This window comes from Branchiostoma floridae, chromosome 7, assembly GCF_000003815.2.
Source record: "Branchiostoma floridae strain S238N-H82 chromosome 7, Bfl_VNyyK, whole genome shotgun sequence".
Lineage (NCBI taxonomy): Eukaryota > Metazoa > Chordata > Leptocardii > Amphioxiformes > Branchiostomatidae > Branchiostoma > Branchiostoma floridae.
The window spans coordinates 5,327,304-5,346,232 of record NC_049985.1 but is presented as its reverse complement, the minus strand read 5'-3'; the positions used below and the strand labels follow the sequence as shown (position 1 = coordinate 5,346,232).

General features: G+C 39.3%; 2 protein-coding genes across 2 annotated transcripts; one reads left to right on the top strand and one right to left on the bottom strand.

Moving 5' to 3' along the window:
• The first annotated feature begins 704 nt into the window (after positions 1-704).
• LOC118419560 (aminoacyl tRNA synthase complex-interacting multifunctional protein 1-like) lies at positions 705-4,380 on the top strand. The gene is made up of 6 exons (XM_035826000.1): positions 705-858; positions 1,416-1,517; positions 1,759-1,929; positions 2,351-2,547; positions 3,280-3,448; positions 3,869-4,380. Exons 1-6 carry the CDS (start codon positions 705-707, stop codon positions 4,033-4,035), a joined length of 960 nt encoding a protein of 319 aa, XP_035681893.1. The 3' UTR covers positions 4,036-4,380.
• A 3,377-nt stretch (positions 4,381-7,757) lies between these two features.
• On the bottom strand, positions 7,758-18,509 carry LOC118419358. Its single transcript, XM_035825720.1, has 5 exons — positions 18,123-18,509; positions 15,708-16,745; positions 12,369-12,430; positions 11,623-11,656; positions 7,758-7,804 (listed from the first exon to the last, which is right to left on the bottom strand). The coding sequence occupies exons 1-5, from the start codon at positions 18,433-18,435 to the stop codon at positions 7,758-7,760; spliced, it is 1,494 nt and encodes a 497-aa protein (XP_035681613.1). The 5' UTR covers positions 18,436-18,509.
• Between the last annotated feature and the right edge of the window lie 420 nt (positions 18,510-18,929).

Here is an 18,929-nt window from a genome sequence, read left to right as displayed (position 1 = left end):
TTTTTTTTAATCCCAGGGGTAATATAACTGCGTAAAGAAGAAGCAGAAGTGATGATAGTGTCTGAACGATTGCATTTATTTGTGTGTTTCGTCGAAGAGTGCGGAAGATTTGGCAACAGTACACGTGTTTCTGTCAAACCTTCACATGTATATAATTTGAATGAAAGTTGTGATATTTTCAGGTCTGATTGACAAATAAGGACTTCAGGGTTTTATCTCGTTAATTGTACTGGGTTACTTTATCACAAACTTCCCATGTTGATAAGGAATTATAAAATGTACTTAGTAATTAAGGGGTTATGCAATACATAAGAACATGTATGAAATTCAACATTTTGAAATTCAACATCTTAATACCTCAGTTCTTTTACAAGGAACATGTATTACGATTATTATTAAGTTGAATGGAAGAGCAGCCAAAAGTGGCTGAAACCACTCTACTCTACTACATGTACTAGTATTTTACTCCACTCTACATGTACATAGGTATTTCTTGGCCTGGTATCCAGGCATATTATAGCTCCTGAGTCTCTTCTGTCTTCGCCGAAAATATTGAGGACAGAAGAGACTCAGTCGTATTATAGCTCCTGAGTCTCTTCTGTCCTCAATATATACAGAGAGGACAGAAGAGACCAGGAGCTATAATATGCCTGGATACCAGGCTAGGTATTTCTTTGACATTGATGTACTAAAACTAAAATTTGATGTTTAAACACTGCAGCTGTAGACTGTTAGTGAGGTCTGTACTGAGGATGGCGTCTCCCGAGGTGGTCCAGCGTCTGGAGCAGAGGGCCAGGCAGGCTGATGAAGCCATCAACATCCTGAAGACACAGATACAGATGCTGAAGCAGCATGCTGGTAAAGTTCTTCTGCTGTAACATATACTAGAAACCACTAGGTGACTCAAATGTGATAGCCTGGGTACCATCCTTATTACATGTACTCTAGGTTCTAGCTCCCCTTGTGCAACACCCTCAAGGGTTGTGAGCATAAAACAAAAGTAGCCCGGATGGTACCCAGTCTAGATATAGGTGACAGTGCAGCGGAAGATGTACTATGTACAAGAAAAGTTCAACTTATTTTAGTAGGGATTTGATTAAGCATTAGGAGGAGAAAGGGGGTTTCCCAGTTTTCTAATTTTGTAGTAGACAGAATTCAAGATTATCTGAAGTACAGTATTATAACACAGAACACATATCCACAGTGTCATGGTTTCTCAGTATGACTATGAGGTCACCACCAAAACATAAAAAATAAAAACACAGCAAATTTTTCAAGATTTACAGTTTGGAAAAGAGAAAACAGGGATGTATGTAATGGATTGTAATGATATGTGTCATACAACTGTTTTGTGATTGTGACTGTGACACCAAATAAATTTTGATCAGGTAGCATCCTTGTCAATTTTGTAACAGTCACTGCAGAGGAGCAGCGATTGAAGAAGGAGAATGACCAGCTGCGTCAGCAGGTCGATGAACTCAAGGCCAAGCTCACTCTGGCTGAGATCCAAAATGGAGGTAAGATCTCTAATAGTAATACTAGTTCATCCATGGCCAGCCTACCTCTGTTATTACTAAATGCTGTCCAAGAACTGTTGACTTGAGATTTCACAGCTTGTTCATACCAGCACAAAAATAATTCAGGGCAACTTGTTCTGCATGTAGAATATGTACACATACCCTTTACGAATTTCAAATTTATGGTTTTGTTTATACAAAGATATTTTGTTTTGATGAAATTGTGCTGCCCAATACACAGTGCAACAGGTGTACCTACCTGTAAGGACAGCTGCCACCGGGACACCTGCTGCACCGGCAGCTGAACCAGCACCGAAACCTGCAGAGGCCAAACCTGAACAGAAGCAGGCGCAGAAAGGAGGGAAGACTGACAAGGCTGCAGGGAAAGGGGAAAAGAAGGAAAAGAAAGGTGGTGGGTAAACATTCTATGCAGCTCGATCTTGTCTGTTGAATATGTTACAAAGTAATAAACTTTTGTATTGTAATTAAGGTACATGTAATTGTACATACAATCATATATTAGTAGTTACTCATACATACTGGTAAATACATGGAATGTGTATTTGAATATGATTTAATTTTTTATTTCTTGTCTGTGTGTGAGTGGATAGGGAATTGGATGTGAGTCCTTCAGCTTGGATTTATAAAATAACTAGTGTGAATTGATACAATATAGATATTAATGATGGTACAGCTTATTTAGAATTTACCACTATGTGGCGAGGATTATGATGATGATAAAATTTACCATAGAATTTCTCAACATCACAGTTGCAATTTCATTTCTCTACTTGCATCCTCCTGAAGACTGTACGTGTATTCTGTATCACCAGGTGAGAAGAAGAAGGGAGGACCCCCTCAGGAAGACAAGCCTGTTGACGTGTCCCGGCTGGACATGAGGATCGGCCGGATCCTGTCTGTGAAGAAGCACCCTGATGCAGACACCCTGTATGTGGAGGAGATCGATGTGGGGGAGGCGGCACCCAGGACTGTGGTCAGTGGGCTGGTCAAGCATGTCCCCATGGAGGAGGTGAGGATTGGGCCATACAAAGTTGTATACTTCATTGCTCACAAGCTGTACATGGCCTGTTTATAGAACAACAATGGGTCCTCCTAATAATAATAATTGTTTATTGATTGCTGTTCCATCAATCTCAAAATACATTGCAGCACTGTAGCACGCTGATTTGCATATTTAGGTATTAAAACAAACATACAGGTAATGATACAGACACTTAGGCAATGGTACACTACAGTGCATACATTTGGCAATGTTTGCATGTTCTTCGAACACATAGAAATTGTCTTAAAGCTGTGTATGATGACCTATAGAGAATGCTTGTGAATCCTTTGTAAAGCCAGTGTAGAATGGGAGATATGCATCACATCAGTATATGTTTTTCTGCTGTCTTCATTTCATTTGGGTTTCCGAGAAGTAGGAAATCGCAAGTAACAGAACAGATGCACTTCACTTTTCAGTCTACAGAGGGCTCTTTTACTTTGCTCTCAATTCAACAGCTGCCATCTTGCTTCAGTGACATTTGATTATGTTCATATTGAAAAAAGAACAAACTATATCCAATGAATGATATGTAATTAAAGACATGAAGATGATTTAAATGTCTAAGGATGGTACTGTTGTAAATATTGTAGGTTGTGAATACATTATTGTTTATAGAAAATGTGTTATCAGACAAGTATTGTAACATGACCTATTTTACAAGGAACACAGGCATGTTATACAGTTTGACATTCTTCACAGATGCAAGATCGTATAGTGATCGCCATGTGTAACCTGAAGCCTGCCAAGATGCGAGGCATCACGTCCCAGGCCATGGTCATGTGCGCCAGCTCTCCGGAGAAGGTGGAGCTCCTGGACCCTCCAGCAGGCAGCCAGCCGGGAGACCGCATCACGTTTGAAGGATACCCAGGTAATGTATCCCTATTTTTCTAATGTCATGAATATGTCATTGAATACCTGTAGTTCATGATATCATTGAATAGTTCAACCTATTAGAAAAAACCCTCACTGTTTCACATATATAAACATATCATGCAATGATGTTGAGAATAAAGTAAAAATTTACTGGAATTGTACAAATGTGCACCTTGCCTTTAAAGCCCTGCTTATGTTTATGGCTACTCAGATGATTCCAGGTGCGATGGCAAGATACTGTACTATTGATTAAAACTTAAATAATTCATATCAACCTTAAAACTGTTCAAAAGCAAGTACATTAATTATGTTTTATAGCATATATAAGGTCTCTCGTGGCGCTTCTAAAGCAGAAGATTAGATTTGGCTTGAAGTTGTTGTAATTGTATTACAAACAAATGTTTTCTAATTTCAGGGGAGCCTGACCCAGTCCTACAACCCAAGAAGAAGGTGTGGGAGACAGTACAACCTGACCTGCAGGTCACCTCCGACAAGGTCGCCACTTACAAGGGGGTGCCCTTCACTGTAGCTGGGAAGGGCGTCTGTACCTCAAAAACTATGACCAATTCTGGCATCAAATAAGATTAATATTAATAAGACTATTTGATAATCCACATCCTTCTATGGAAAACACAATGAAACTGTTAAGAAAGGTTGAACTCTACACTATTTTTCTCTGCACAGATGTTTAAGAGCAGACTCTGGATGACACTGGAAAAGGTTTTGATGACTGCATGGTCATATCATTCTGCTGTCTGTGTCAGAGATACACCTCAGAACATCCTGATGTAAACCTCTGTAGGTTTCGTCTTCCCAGTCAGTGTTACATGACTGATGTTTTACAATTGATCTATCAGGTTCATTATCAAAGAAAAAATAACAAGTTTGCATTATAATTGTTCATTCATCATTAAAGAAAAGAATGAATTTGTTGGTGTTCCTGTTTGTTCTGTCCTTCTCTTCACTAACAGTATTTATTTCATGTTTGGGTTGACGTTCAATAATATATTATCAATTGAAATGCATTCACAGTGGCGTAAAATGGCTAGGCTAGTGGACACAGGATCACGGGTAGACGTTGAGCCCTTAGGAAAGACACTTAACACAACGTTCCTCACTCCACCCAGTTGTGAAATGGGTACCTGACTTTGGTTGGGGAGCTAAAAGGCATTGGAAGGAGAGGGATGAGCTCCACTTTCCAATACCAATGCCTAAAATGCAAAGAATTATCCATGTTAACCCACTGTGTCACTGCCTCAAAGAGGCCTTGGTACCATCACCTTTTACCTACATCTATTACATTGCACATTGCAATGTCCAAATGGCCATAAAACATCTTACACATAGCAGGATATCATTGCCTAGATAGCAGTACATAAATGCATTTGCGGGTATCATGCCAAATGGCCATCTGGTTGTCGTCACCCTGTGCTATCAACAGCTGAGGATTTTTTCTTATTGCAGGTGAGTGTTTGATTTATTAATTGAATTCACTGTATAATTTATATATAAACTTCTTGTTGTTTGCCAATGAGAAACTTTGATTTGAAAAGAAAAAAGCACATCCAGCTTTAGATGGCTATTATTACCGAGTCACATATCAGAGTGTATCACTTTTTGTGAGTAGTATGTTTTCCATATTAAGAACTAAAATCCAATGATACTAAGTGAAATTCCTCCTGTCCCTTGTTCTAAAAGAGCACAATTTGTGTAATCAGTAGAGTTTGTTTAATGTTATGGAATCATAACTAGGCACTTCATGATTTGGTGGATGATGACCATTTATAGTTGGGTGATTAATATGATTTTTTTGAGCTCTCTATTTTTCTCTTCCAGAAGAAACCAGCATACTTTTTTGTGCACGTATAAGATGAGATCACAAGAAAATTATTTTCAAACAGAGGTAAGTTTGTTTCATTGCATGTTGTGTTACTAATGTTTTTCCTACCAAGCTTTACCCCCATTTATTGTAAGTTAACCTTGATGCCAGACTGTTTCCAGTGATATACCGAAGCCAAATCCTCAGCAATAGAATATATAGGGCCAGCATGCCCCCAAGGAAATTTGTTAACAGCCCCCCACCCCTGAGTTGGACCCTGCATGATAAATATTGAGATACACTGGAGGTGGTCTGGCATCATAAGGTTCTATTCATTGAAACTAACTGCCAGATGCTTACTTAACATTCAGTTCCTGCTACATACTTGGGATGTATGAGCATGCATGCCTGGTATTTTGTACACAACTCACCCGCATTGTGAGCTGTCACTTTGTTTTTCAAACTCAAGTCATTTCTGATGCAGTTTGAAAGGATGCTTTGTTTCACATACTGTAAGCCTTTTTTTTACCAGTCATGTGAAACAAACACCTTAAGTGTCAGCTGACCAGTCATGTGAAACAAACACCTGAGGCCAAATTCTCGACTCCAGGGCCAACATGCCCCCATGGAAATCCGTCAACAGCCCCCCACCCGAGTTGGACCCCACATGACAGATATTATTGAGATAGGTGGTCTGGCATCCTGACAGGCATACGTAACATTCAGTTCCTCCTACGTATTGGGGATGTATAAACATGTCTGTTATTGTGGATACAAACTTGCAGTGTCAGCTGTCGACACTTCATGTTAGTTTTTTCATTGCTGATGCAGTTTTAAAGGATGCCTTGTTTCACATACTGTTAGCCATCTGAAGGTATTTTTTCCACCGATAAACCACCTTAAGCCATAACACACATAGTATCTCTATGGAAGTGTTTGAGTGTTGCCTGCTCGCACAGGTCTATTAGTGAATGCTGGCAAATTTCTACAGTGTTCTTAGTTTCAACAAGGAGGTTAAAAAATCACTGTTAAAAAATTGTTGTTTTTCTTTAACCTCCTTGCTTGGTTTCAATTACCTTGTCCGGTAAGGCACTGAACCCAGTGAAACACCCATACTGGTCCATCAAGATGGTTTTCAGGGTATACTTTGTGTTGATGACAATATGCATTCTATTTTGAAGTTGGTTTGGAGGAAATGACAGTTTCAACTCTTTGCACCAAGTGACTCAATACTATACTCAGTCATTGGATACAAACAAAGTTAGCCTGCCGTGTGGGTACCATCCTCCGTAGTGACCACTGGCTCAAGCGTTACGCTAGCTGGCTAGCCAGTAAAAAGATTGAGCCAGTGATCACTACAGAAGATGGTTCACAACCCAAAACAAAGCACTGTAATGACAGAAAAAGTCTGAAACCAAGACAGAAGAGTATACAGTGAATGTTGTAAAGGTTATTCAAGTTCAGCTGTATCTTAGCTGAAGCCTAAGCCCAAGGTTGTTTTTCTGAAACACCTTAGGAGTATGAGTCAAAACTTTGCCCTTTCACTTTCAAAGGTCACTGAAATGTGTACAAAGCACTTTGTAATCTTAGTCTTGTTTTTAGTTTCACAGGCTGAGCACGTTCTCCTATTACATGGGATTGACAGCCAGATTGTCCACCATGCAAAGTCAGCGAGATCCCTTAGAATTTATAGACCACGGGGTGGCTCACTGTTTACTTTCACTTCTGTCAAGGTCTTGTTGCTTAAGCACTCTTTTTATGACTTACTGAGGGACAACTGCAGTGCAAAAATGTTGGAAGCTTGAGGAATAAGTCCAATCTGCGTTATACAGAGCAAGAAACATTTTGTAACATCACTTTGCAACCCCCTAACAAGTGCGCTGCGATCCATGACAGTTGCTGTCAATGCACACATCTGCATGGCACGGAATGTTTGTCTACCAGATTATTATCAGCACAGAAGATGTCACGCACAGGTGTATCTCTTGGATCTGAACACTTATAACATGACTAGGAGCCATGTTCATTTTGTGATAAGCAATGTATGCTATTACATATAGAAGATAGAAGACATAAGACGATATCACCATTTCAAACACCTGCTATTTCATTGTCAATATTACAAAGGCAAGTAAGTGATGTTTATAGTATTAGAATTGAATGGGAAGGAGATCAGATGGAAATGTGTTGGCAAGACATAGTGAAACTTGATGCCCATACCGGTAGTAGCCAAAGCCAAAAAGACTCTGCATCACTCATTTACATATATATTAAGTGATCTAGAGTCTTGATAAAGAAGCTATTTGACCTTTCCCTTCTTTACTGTTACCCCAGTATGGTCCGTACTGAAATTTTGATTTGAAAAGAAAAAAGTTCACCCAACTTTAAACTTTAAGCTATTACCAATCAACAAAGTGCATCACTGCTGTTAGCAATATTTGTTTTAACTTGTTTTAGCACTCAATTATTTCAAGTCTTGGTCTCATTAAAAATGGTTGCTAGCTATATACTTATTCATTAGATATCGTCCAGCTATGTTTTACTGGTGATGCATAAATATGTCTTTGACAAAATTTTACATGCAGTGTCAGCTGTCACTTTGTTAGTTTTTCAAACTCAAGTCATTGCTGATGCTGACGTAATTCAGGCAAAACAAGCACATTCAATTTCATATGGGTTTATCAACCAAGGGGATTGTGTGGCCTAACGTCAGGGTATTCAGCGCATAACCCAGATGTTCTTGGTTTAAATTCGTTGACATGCCACCAATCTTGTGCCCTCAGGAAAGGTACTTTTCACGACTTTCCCACTTCACTCAGGTAGACATGAGCTAATAAGCTGTGGTTTGGGCCGCCCCTCGGATAGAATGTTAAATGGAGGTCCCATTTTTGAGGAGGGTCAAGAAGAGTAAGGGCCATTTCCGGTGTAAGTTGAACAAAAGCTACAGTCCTGGCTGAACCTGGGGCAGTTACTGTCGTATTGAGGTCACCTGATTTAGCACTGAATGCCAGCCACTCCAGACCCTTGCGATTTGGCTCCACATATTGTGTTAAAGCTCCTTGCAAGAGAGAGTAGTCAGCCCACCTAATAACAGTAACAATAGCTTATTTCAAGTAGTCTTGTCTTGTTTGTTATTCAACAGTCAGCCATCTGTTGAGTTCACAGGTCTGTACATGTAAGTGAAGATGTTTTTTGCACTCAATGCAGATACCCATAAAGGCTTTTGTTGTGTTTGGTCATCATAACAAGTGTGACAATACTCTCTTTATTGCTAGTGTCATTCATGTGTTCTTGTTGAGAAACTACATGTATATGGACTTATATATAATATGGACTTACCTTTGTAAATTCACACTGTACAATATCTGTGGAATGTTATTGTTTGAATGCCCCCAGGTTAAGTGACTGCTGGACTTTGCTTCCAAGGTCATTTGGCAGACTCTGGTACTTGGAGTTTGATGCTGTTGTTGTCAAAAATCAAATAACAATATCGGGGTTGCCAGGTAGCCCATGGTGTTTTGAATATACAGTCCATTTGGTAAATATTTGATGGCATATATTGCAGGATGTCAGCATAAACTGGTTCTGCTGACCTCCAGATGACATTCAATTTGGTCCAAAATCTGATTCAATAGGTGCTGTGCTACTGAGATTTCCTCAAAAGCTCAATATCATAGTTCTATAGCAGATATTTTTCACTTATTTTAACAACTTGTGTTGAACCACATGAAGCAGATGTGAAAGTTGTAATTATATGCAGGTCTTCATCCTTAAGAGAGAGAGAAAAGATCATCACCTCAATACTCTTCACCGAATCTGGCATCCCCAGACAAACATGGATACTTATCAGATTAGTTAGTTCCTTAACTCAATAGGCCTTTCTGGCTAGATCTCCTTCAAAGATGATAAACAGATGTTCAATGTTCCATGACAAAAATGGGAAAAACACTTTGGTACTAATAAGGCAGGTTGTTTGTTGATGGGGTCACATTTTTTAACAACATCATTTGAAAGATTAACTTCAAATTTAACTTTCTTAAGTTAGAAATATCAAATGTAGATTGAATTGGTAATTTTTGCCTCTCATTTATTCTTGAATAAGTAGGATATGAAATTTGTAGATTTAGTTCTTTTTGCGTAAATATGCATGTACATCTGCGTTCTGTTAATGTTCAAGTTTATTTAGAACGTAGAGTAGAAAGGACAGAATGGGGTGCAAAAAACACTGCTCTATATAGTAGTATTATCTTAGCTTCATTTTAAGAAGCAGATCCTCACTAACTAAAAGTGCAGCTTGTTTGTGTTCAGTGTCCTTGTCAGGATATATGCTGTCTTTCCTTGCAGAAAGAACTTACTGTTTTAAAGTATTGAGTGGCCAATACATTGTGATCCTTCCTAGATAAGCTTTTATGACCATTGTTATGCCAGCCACCCTTTTCTTTTTGTTTCCAGGGAAAGAACTTACCCATTATACCAGCATCACTTATTGTATCCTAATTTTAAGTACCCCCTTACCAGTTGTATTATGCATAATATATAATCTTAGCTTATTAACTGCTGCTGCAATCATTTGATCCTGCAACTACATGCGCTTTTTTTAGTATCTTTTATTTTTTAGGTTGATATTCAATTAGATGGTTTTGTATTTGAATTGACATAACTACCTTTTGTGCATCAGTATTTTTGTGCATGTTGTACATGTAGCTCTTCTGTCTTTCTTGAACACTTCTTCAAGCTGTTTTTGGTAATGCTTGATCGGATGCAAATTCTGACAACATTTGTGCCTCTGTTCATTGAGTCTAGGAAAACAGTCCAAACCCCTGAAAGTCCCAGTAGCCAGAACTGAGCACACGATCTATTGGATCTCTTAAGAAAATCAATTATGCACCCTCCAGTTGCCAAATTAATGGTTGTAAGACACATATAAAGTTTCAACCAGTATCTTTGCATCTGTATCTGTATCTGCAAACCCTATTTAGTTATTTTAGGCATTTAAGTAATACCCCTGTCACATTATGTACGATCTTCAGACGTACTTCGCGATCGCTGGAAGGTCAGCTAATTTTAAGATCGTTAGATGGTCGTGCGTATTTTTCGCCCCAAACTGTCCCTGTCACATATATGCTCGTGAGATTGCTTGTGAATAAATCTATGATAATGAACCTCCCATGACCTCTCACTTGGACAGATGGCCTGAATACCACACCCCTATAGCCCCTACATATGTTTGTATAGAGTGAAAGAAGGGCAAAAAGGTTACCAAGACAAAGGTGTCAGAAGAGTACGGCTCTGAAGACAAAGCAGCCCAGGAAGATGATGATGGTGACAAGAAAGAGGAGGAAGAACATGAGGGACGAGTGTACAAAGTGGAAGACACCATAGCAGATTTCTTAGAGGCGAACCCTCTGTTCTACGACAAGGGACTGGCTCTGACTACAAGAACAAGGAAAAGAAGAAGATCCTAATGGAAAGATTCTCAAAGATGTAATTCAGAAAGCATGGGACATGTTTCAGTCAGGTGCAAAATTACTTACAAGACTAATTGACAGGAGCTCGACCCAAGCTTGTAGAACATTTCCCCGACACAAGCAGGATGCTTGTAGGAAACACGCCCAACTTCACTGACTCTGCACAAGTCGAGGAAGATGTGGAGGAAGGTCGCCAGAGTTTTGTACGATACTCCTGCAGGGCCATCTCAGTTTTAGCGAGCATCGTCTGATTTTTGGAGGTGAAATCGGTCTTCAATCGTTGGATTGACGCCCGATTAATCGAATGCCGACAGATACCAAGGCGAGCTCTGCAAACCCAGAGATCACCTGCGACTTGTCGCTTATGTTAAGAACATGTTCATTGCACCGCGACCATCGTACGACCCCTGTAAATCGCGGGATGATCGTGAGAACACCGTACATCTTACTCACGAAAATGTCATAGAGCTTGCAGACTCATCGTCTAATCAATTTTCTCGTAATGTGACGGGTATAGACAGCGTAATTCTATCTCAGTCTTGTCTCTTGTCATCTGATCATATTGGGTGGTTGTGGTGTCTCTCAAATGCCCCTGAGGGTATTTGTGGCTTACCATTGATGCTGGGTGTTTCTACATTTCTGCTGACATTCCAATCTTTATTTGTTTCAGTCTGAATATTTTTCTAGGATGTATCTTGTGTTTCTGGAACTCCTGAGGGATGTCCTCTTATATGTCTGGCTTGTGTACCTGGACAGATGTATCCCCCAAGGCAATTTACAAAACTCCAGGTAGCATACAGAGTGATAAGACTGAGTTTTTTGCACTTGTCTCATGATTAATGTACAATGTATTTGAAGTTTTTTTTTTTTAATTGAGATCACGTGATGAAGGGAAAACATGTAAACACACAAAGGCCTACATAGATTCTCATTCCCTCCAACCTGCATCCTCTGGTAGTGAGGTGTAGAAATATCAAGGACGTAAGGTTCAAAAGTTCATACAAAGTTGGATCACAGTACAAATAGATGCTTAACACTGAAGGTAAATCTGGGTTGCTTTGATCACCTTGACAAGTTATGCACTGTTGTTCAACATCTTTTGATAAAGGTGGTGAATACAAACACTTAGTTGCCATTGCAGATTTCTCTGTTGACAATAGTCCAATGGGTCACATGCAGGGCATTGTAGATTAGATTCTTAACCTTTGCCATAGTTTTCTTCAATGAATTGTGTGATTTTATTTTTAAATTTTCAGCTTCATTTCTTATTGATGAAATATTGGCATGTGAGCCCCCAAACTACTTGTACAACAATGTACATGGAAGTTCGTTTCAAGTGATATGTAATTGTAGCAGTTATTGTACTGTTCCTGTACTGTATTGTATTGTGTACATGTGGTACTATAGCCAGAAGGGGGTTGGGCAAAAACATTGCCCCATAGCTTTGTCTGGAGTGTCTCAATATGTGGACGATTTGAATTTACCTTTAAAATCTAGAGCCACTTTACGCCGTGTTGTCTGATAATTTCTGGACATATATGGTCTTTACTTAAATGATGACAAATGTAAAATCTTACGATTTAAAGTTAGTCTGGAGTCCTGGTATTTCCGTCTGCCTGCCTTCTTACCTTCACAGTGGGTTGGTGGCAGAGAGATTTGATTTTCAAAAGGTATGTGAAGAAATGTTTCCCTATTAGGAGGATAGTGCGGAAAGAGTCAATTCCACATTACCGAGTGGGTGTTTCTTGCCCTTTCTTGTATCATTTTCAAAACCTTTGCAATAATCTAACTGAGATAACTAATTGTTAAGAACGATTTCTAATATTTTTGTTGATGTTCAAAATATTTTCTAACGTATTACTAGAGTCAATTCCACATTACCGAGAGGGTGTTTCTTGCCTTTTGTTCCAACATTTTGGTAATCTTTGTAACAATCTGACTGTGATAAGTAACTGTTTAGAACTATTTATAACATCTGTGTGATGTTCAAAATATTTTCTATAGTGTTCATACATGCTAGAAAAATTTCTAACATCAAATACATTATTTCTGTTTGTTTCTAAACTGTTCCAACATAGATTCATCATTTGTGATCACATGTTCGAACATTGATACAATGTTTTGTATCTGGGGCAGTGAGCTGGAAAGAGGGCAATTCACCCATCCCTGCCAAGTACAGGAAATTATGTCTGTCTGCCACCTTTTCACAAAAGACTCACCAGTGTCTTCTGAAGAAAATCTAAAAATTCAAGGCCAAACAAAGGACCCAGCTTAGCATCTTTGTTTATTGGGGCAATAAAAGTTTTTACGGAGGGAAAAAATGACACAAATTGTTGGAACTTGTTGGAACAATAACAAAAGCACATAGATGTTTGAAAATTGTTCTAAATAAAGAGATATTTGTATTGTTACTTTCCAACAAATATGAATAGGTTCAAACATGTTCAAACTTTCATTTTTAATTGTTTGAACAATTTAGAACTATAGTGACTGAAAAACTCTTTTACTTTAAATGGTTCAAACTTATTACAAATATTATTTTAAAACCCTCTCGGTGACTCGGAATTTCAAATACATTATTTCTGTTAGTTTCTAAGCTGTTCCAACATAGATTCATCATTTGTAGTGTAACATGCTCAAACATTGATACAATATTGTATTTTTTTTAATGCACTCACTACACACTATTTTTCTGTTTCGGAGCACCACCACCACCACCGGTCGCACTAATACCGTACACCTCGTATTCTCACCTGGGCGGGATGCCCCTAAAAGGGGCTTTGCCCAGTAGAGTATAGAAATAGAAATAGAAACTGGGTCAGTCCGCTGGAAGAGGGTAATTCACACATCCCTGCAAATTGCAGCAAATTGTGTCTGTCTGACAGCTTCTCACAAAAGAGCCATTTAATTTAATGTCCAGCTGTGAAATCTAGAAATATACAAAGAATAGAATGGAAGTAGCTTAGCACATTTGTTTATGGGGGCAATAGCCCGAACCTACCATTTGGAAAATGCCTTGTTGGATCATGTTCCAACAATGATCAAAAACACACAAATTGTTCTAAATAAAGAGATATTGATACTTTATATATTTATACCTTTTATTTGAACAGTGTCACCACCAACCCATGGCTTTAAATTACCATTATTATGTCAACCCATCTCACCCTTTACTTTCTGTTTGTAGGACTTGAACTTTTTGCTGATTTTCCCATAGTGAACTGCACTGAGGCAATAAATGAGAAAACACACACTCAGTGAGATACAATTTCCACAATTCATATATTGTGTGATCAAACAGAATGGAATCAATGAAGACTCAAACTAACAGTCACACTTACTACCCATAACTTAAGACATAGTGTTACTCAGCCCAACCTGCACCAACATTGACCTACAAGAGGCCAACATTGCTGGTCAAAGATGGATCCAGTCGTAGAGTCTCTGATCATAGTGTTCCTTTTTTGTTCCAGGAATACTTTTTTCATGTAAAGTATGATACCCCCTATCTAACTTTCCCACAATTTCATGTAATGTATGGTACATCTGGTTTAGTCTAACATTCTCATGTTTAGCTTGGTAACCTGGAAGTCTAAGTTCTTCAAGGCATTTTATTCACCAGTGTTTTATCCTTGCCCCTGTCATCTGATTCTGAAGACTTGTGGTGTCTCTGATCTGATCCTGGATACTTTTGATGATGCTGATCCTGATCCCGGCTACTTATGGTAATGTTCATGGAAGCAGACAGCGGAGGAATAGGTAGGAGCTGGTGTTTCTTTTCTCCAGTGTATTTTCGTGAGTTGCATTTGTTATCAGTCTCCATTGGGCTGGCTAATGATAGTGGGTGCTTTGATTGCCAACCTGTCTGTGACTCAAAATGCTTGTGATTGATCTAGATTCAGTCAATAGATTGAAGAGTCCTCTTCAATTTCTTGCTCACCCTTTCTCCTGTAACCCTTTTTAATTATAACCCTTGATGCTAACTCTGACTTGTTCTTTCAGTGGCACAAAATGGAAACCTTTTTTTTAAGAAGTTTGGATGACAGCATATTCTTTACATTTATAGAGCAACTATTACATCCCAGTATGTGGAACGAAGCTTGCTATCAGTCTGCTGACATGCCTGCCTTCATGTGTCTCATGTTTTTCATGAGTTTGAACTAAGCTACCATCTTAGTTTCGTTGTTGTTTGAGTTTAGAATGCCGTCCTATTGTTTGATGCCACAGCTAGTGACCCTACTGGACTTAGCCCCTGGGCTAATTTCTCAGACTCTGTTTGCCTTGAATTCCATGCTGCTTTCAGCAAAAAAGGCAAATAAATATACCTACAACAATGTTGACAGATAGACCACTTAAGGATATAACCATAACCATATCAAATATAATAGTATGGTAAAGCTTTAATGATGTATGTTGCAGGTCATTAGCAAAAACAGTTTTTGCTGATGGCAAGGTGTCTTATCCTACTGATTGACTTGAGTCAAAATCAGAGTGTATGGAATTAAAATGCTACCATGATACTACTGTAAAATGTATTGATGTTGAATTATTGTTTTTATTGTCATCACATGGTATAGAAAAAGCATTAGAGCCTCAAAGGCATATATCAAATTCTTCTTCCTTCAAACCAGTATCCTATGGTGACGTGTGTAAATGTCAGAGGTAAAAGTTTCAGTCAAAGGGGGTTAACTAGTTCAGTTAGATCGTTTACTCTCAGTAGGTAAGTCTTAGTTGGTTTGATCATCTTGACAGATTCTTTACAGTTGTTTCATATCTCCAGATAAAGGTTGTGAATCAGAAAGTTAACGTGGTACATTTTGTTGGTGTATGCGTTGTACCAGAAATATTCTTGTACCAGGCACATTCCCTTTCTTGCCGTTGTCTATGGAGCCAATGATATACCAAGGAGCTTTAGTTTAACCTCCTTGGATATACATATCAGGTCCAATTACAGAACCATTTCCAACCTGAATGGGCAGGAACGTTAACTTCCCAGTACTTGAAACTGATTGCACCGTCGTCTTTGGGATCTATGTAGACAATCACGTCCACCTCAGGAGTGTTCCTTTTTTCCATAAAAACTACTTCCTCCATGTAAGGAGGGACGATAAATGTAGGATCTTTCTCATCAAGAATATAGGCATTCTTCTTATCCAACTTTCCATTTCTGAGCACTCCAAAAAGTTTAGGTTGACTTTCTGGGTACCTCTGATCAAATTCCTGTATGCGTTTTGACAACCGTTTTTCAATCTCATGTCTCTGTATGTCATCTGATCCTGGGCACTTTTGGTGTCTCTCCTCCGTTGGTGGGTGCCTTTGGTGTCTCTCCTCCTTTGGTGGGTACTTTTGGTGTCTCTCCTCCGTTGGTGGGTACTTTTGGTGTGTCTCATTTGATGGCGAGCCCTTTGGGGCATTTTGGGCTCGGGGTTTCATTGCTGTCGTGGATGTATCGTGAGTTGCATTCTTCAACTCTTTTTCAATCCCCATTTGGCAGTCTGATGATGCTGTATCTTTTGGCTGTGCTGGCATGTCTTCATTGTCACCTTTTTCTCGAGACGTAGACGCGTGTGATTGATCTGGGGTCAAAGAGCTGACATCGGATTGAAAAGTCGCCATAGAGTTCTCTTTATCTTTTGGCTCTCCTGTTTCGGCGTGTTGCTTCAAACTGTTTTTGGAATCACTTGCCACTGACGTGTGTCCATCTTCTGATATCTTTTGTGCCTCAGCCGCGTCGTTCTCCTCTTGATCGGTTGTTTTGAAGTGGGTGGTAGGTGCAAATGCCCGTTTTAAGCCCTTTTCTCCACTTCCTATTGCGTGTAGGTACTGATTAAAAGCTTCTTCATGTACGGGATAATAGTTTTCCCCCCAGGAGAACACAAAGCCCCTTCTGCCATCGAGATACTCATCGTCGAACTGTGATGCAACTTTGTAGCGGATTCGATCGGAGACCACCTTTCTATCGGCTCTTGAGGACTCGTCTCCACCAACCACAACAAGTGTTCTCCCTGAAATGTAGTAATGGAAATCATTCTTACACACCCTATAGGTAAAACAATTATATAGAACGGTACTCTATCATGATTTATCACTCCATTTTCCGATAGAAATATACTGAGTCTTATGTGTTTATCTTTTTAAAGGGGGATACTAATTATAGTACTCCAGCAATACATTTCACTAGATAAACTCAGCACAACAAGTTTGGAATATTAACTTTGGTATATCATATTTCCGTTATTTCTTTATGAATGTCAATGTATTACATATCAACAGAAAGCTCGTGTAATTTCCTTTCCAATAGTATCAAACTTATTATGATTGTTAACTCATGAAACGAGCACCAGGCCTGCTTACTTAAGTGGGTCACAAAAAAAAAAGTGCCCAAATTTCCCTCCTTCAGTTCAACGCTGTATCATACTGTTGGTATTGGCGCGTGTGTCACTGATTCAATCAATCCTCTTTTCACGTCAAATTTTTATACAGAACATACAAGTTTGTTTTAGCACATTTGAGTAGATTCTATCTGCCCTTTCGACAGTTGGATGACCGAATCAAACCCCGGAGGTGGCAAGGAGAACCACGCGCTGGCACGGCAAGAGTAACATTTAGCGTTTGGTGGTTGAGGCAGCGTCATGGCGTGGGGCCATGAGAAAAACAAGACTCGTCATCATTCCAGGCAACTTAAATGTGGTGAGATATAGTCGCAATATCCCACCTCTTCAATATTGGACCAAATGCCCTTCTGCACGATTACAACACCCGTCCACACAGAGCAAGGGCCATTAATATTGCAGACTACCTCCAGGATGCGATGCTGGAGCACAGTCTTAGCCTTTAGGATGGAATAGCCTTCCTATGGCTTATGGCTAGCACTCGATTGAACACCTCTTGGTTCAAATTGTTTGCTTGAATAAAGAGTAACAGTTGCTTTGATTGACATGTCCTGTTTATTCAACTTGCCTTCATTCACAAGTCAATATACCAACGGAAGAAATTGAGCCAAATGGAGTATTTGGCTTAAGTAGGGTAATTTCGGCACTCTATTTTGTGACCCCCTGCGTGTTATATGAATTAACAATGATAATGACTGATATCATTAGCAAGAAAATCACACAAGCATTCTATAGATATATAATACATTGAAATTGATGCAGAAAGAAACGAAGTTGATAATCCAAACTTTTTGTGCCGAGTTTTATTTATAACGTTTATTTAGTTCAAGTAAGGCTTCATGGTATAACTATAAGGAAGACGGGGCTGTTTTAAAATGAACAGGCTAGAATTGTTTATTTCTCATTTTGTATAATGCAAAACGATCTCGGATATTGTATGTGACCTGAAATATCCTTAGTGCATAATAAAATCAAGGTAGGTTTTCGTACCTTCGGAGGCCTCTCGTAGAGCCCTGTAGAGAACGGCGTAGCCGATACCTGCGTTCTTCTCGTTTACTGAAAGACGAGACTCGTGGGCGTGGAGAACAAGAATGGCGCACAGAAGTTTTCCTTTCTCCTCCCTTTCGCTTTTCACCTTCTCGCTGGTTTCTTTCAAATCTGACAGCTGAAAACGTGTACGTTTGATTCTCGTTTTAATGCCCGTAGCTTGAGACGATTTTTCGACCAACTCATGCACAGAATCCAGCGGGAACGTATCGTCACAATTTATGATAAGAACGTCCTCGCTTTCAACGGATACCATTACTGCAAAGGTAGTCTCTCAAAACGCAGGGGCAGTATTCTGTTGGTTTGTAGAAGCCTTCGAATTCTTCACAAAGACCTATTGTTCTTCTCGAGTCACAACGGCTGGTACACTCACCCATGAAGCATGCGTGGCACGTAGACACGTGATATGGCCCAAGGCTAATATTCTATTAGTACTGCATGCGCTGTGTGTACAAGATAAATAGCCCTTTGTGACCTGTCGCTAGTAAGAGGGCAATGTTCATAGGTCAAAATTGCTGTCGGTGAAAAACATTTGATTTGATTTGATTTAACATAGTAAACATTAAGACAAAAATTTAGAAATGAAGCAAATGCTAAGCAGGGTGTTGAATTTATTAGACGCATTCTAAAGAAAGTGCGTATGTAGTAAATCAACCATGTCTTTGTTGTCAACGTCGGTAGTTGTCTATGCCGGGGAAGGGAGTTGGCCGGGAGAAGGAGTTTAAAATTTTGTTCGCAGGGGGATTTTCC

Excerpts from the sequence above, each read along its gene's own strand:
- LOC118419560 (XM_035826000.1), top strand. The coding sequence starts at position 705 with ATGTTTAAACACTGCAGCTGTAGACTGTTAGTGAGGTCTGTACTGAGG. Across the intron at positions 859-1,415 it reads GATGCTGAAGCAGCATGCTG|TCACTGCAGAGGAGCAGCGA; the intron begins GTAAAGTTCTTC and ends ATTTTGTAACAG. Across the intron at positions 3,449-3,868 it reads CACGTTTGAAGGATACCCAG|GGGAGCCTGACCCAGTCCTA; the intron begins GTAATGTATCCC and ends TTCTAATTTCAG.
- LOC118419358 (XM_035825720.1), bottom strand. The coding sequence starts at position 18,435 with ATGGTATCCGTTGAAAGCGAGGACGTTCTTATCATAAATTGTGACGAT. Across the intron at positions 12,431-15,707 it reads TAACGTTCCTGCCCATTCAG|GGAAACATTTCTTCACATAC; the intron begins GTTGGAAATGGT and ends TCCTCCTAATAG. Across the intron at positions 7,805-11,622 it reads ACATGTTTTCCCTTCATCAC|CTGGACGATATCTAATGAAT; the intron begins GTGATCTCAATT and ends AGTAAAACATAG.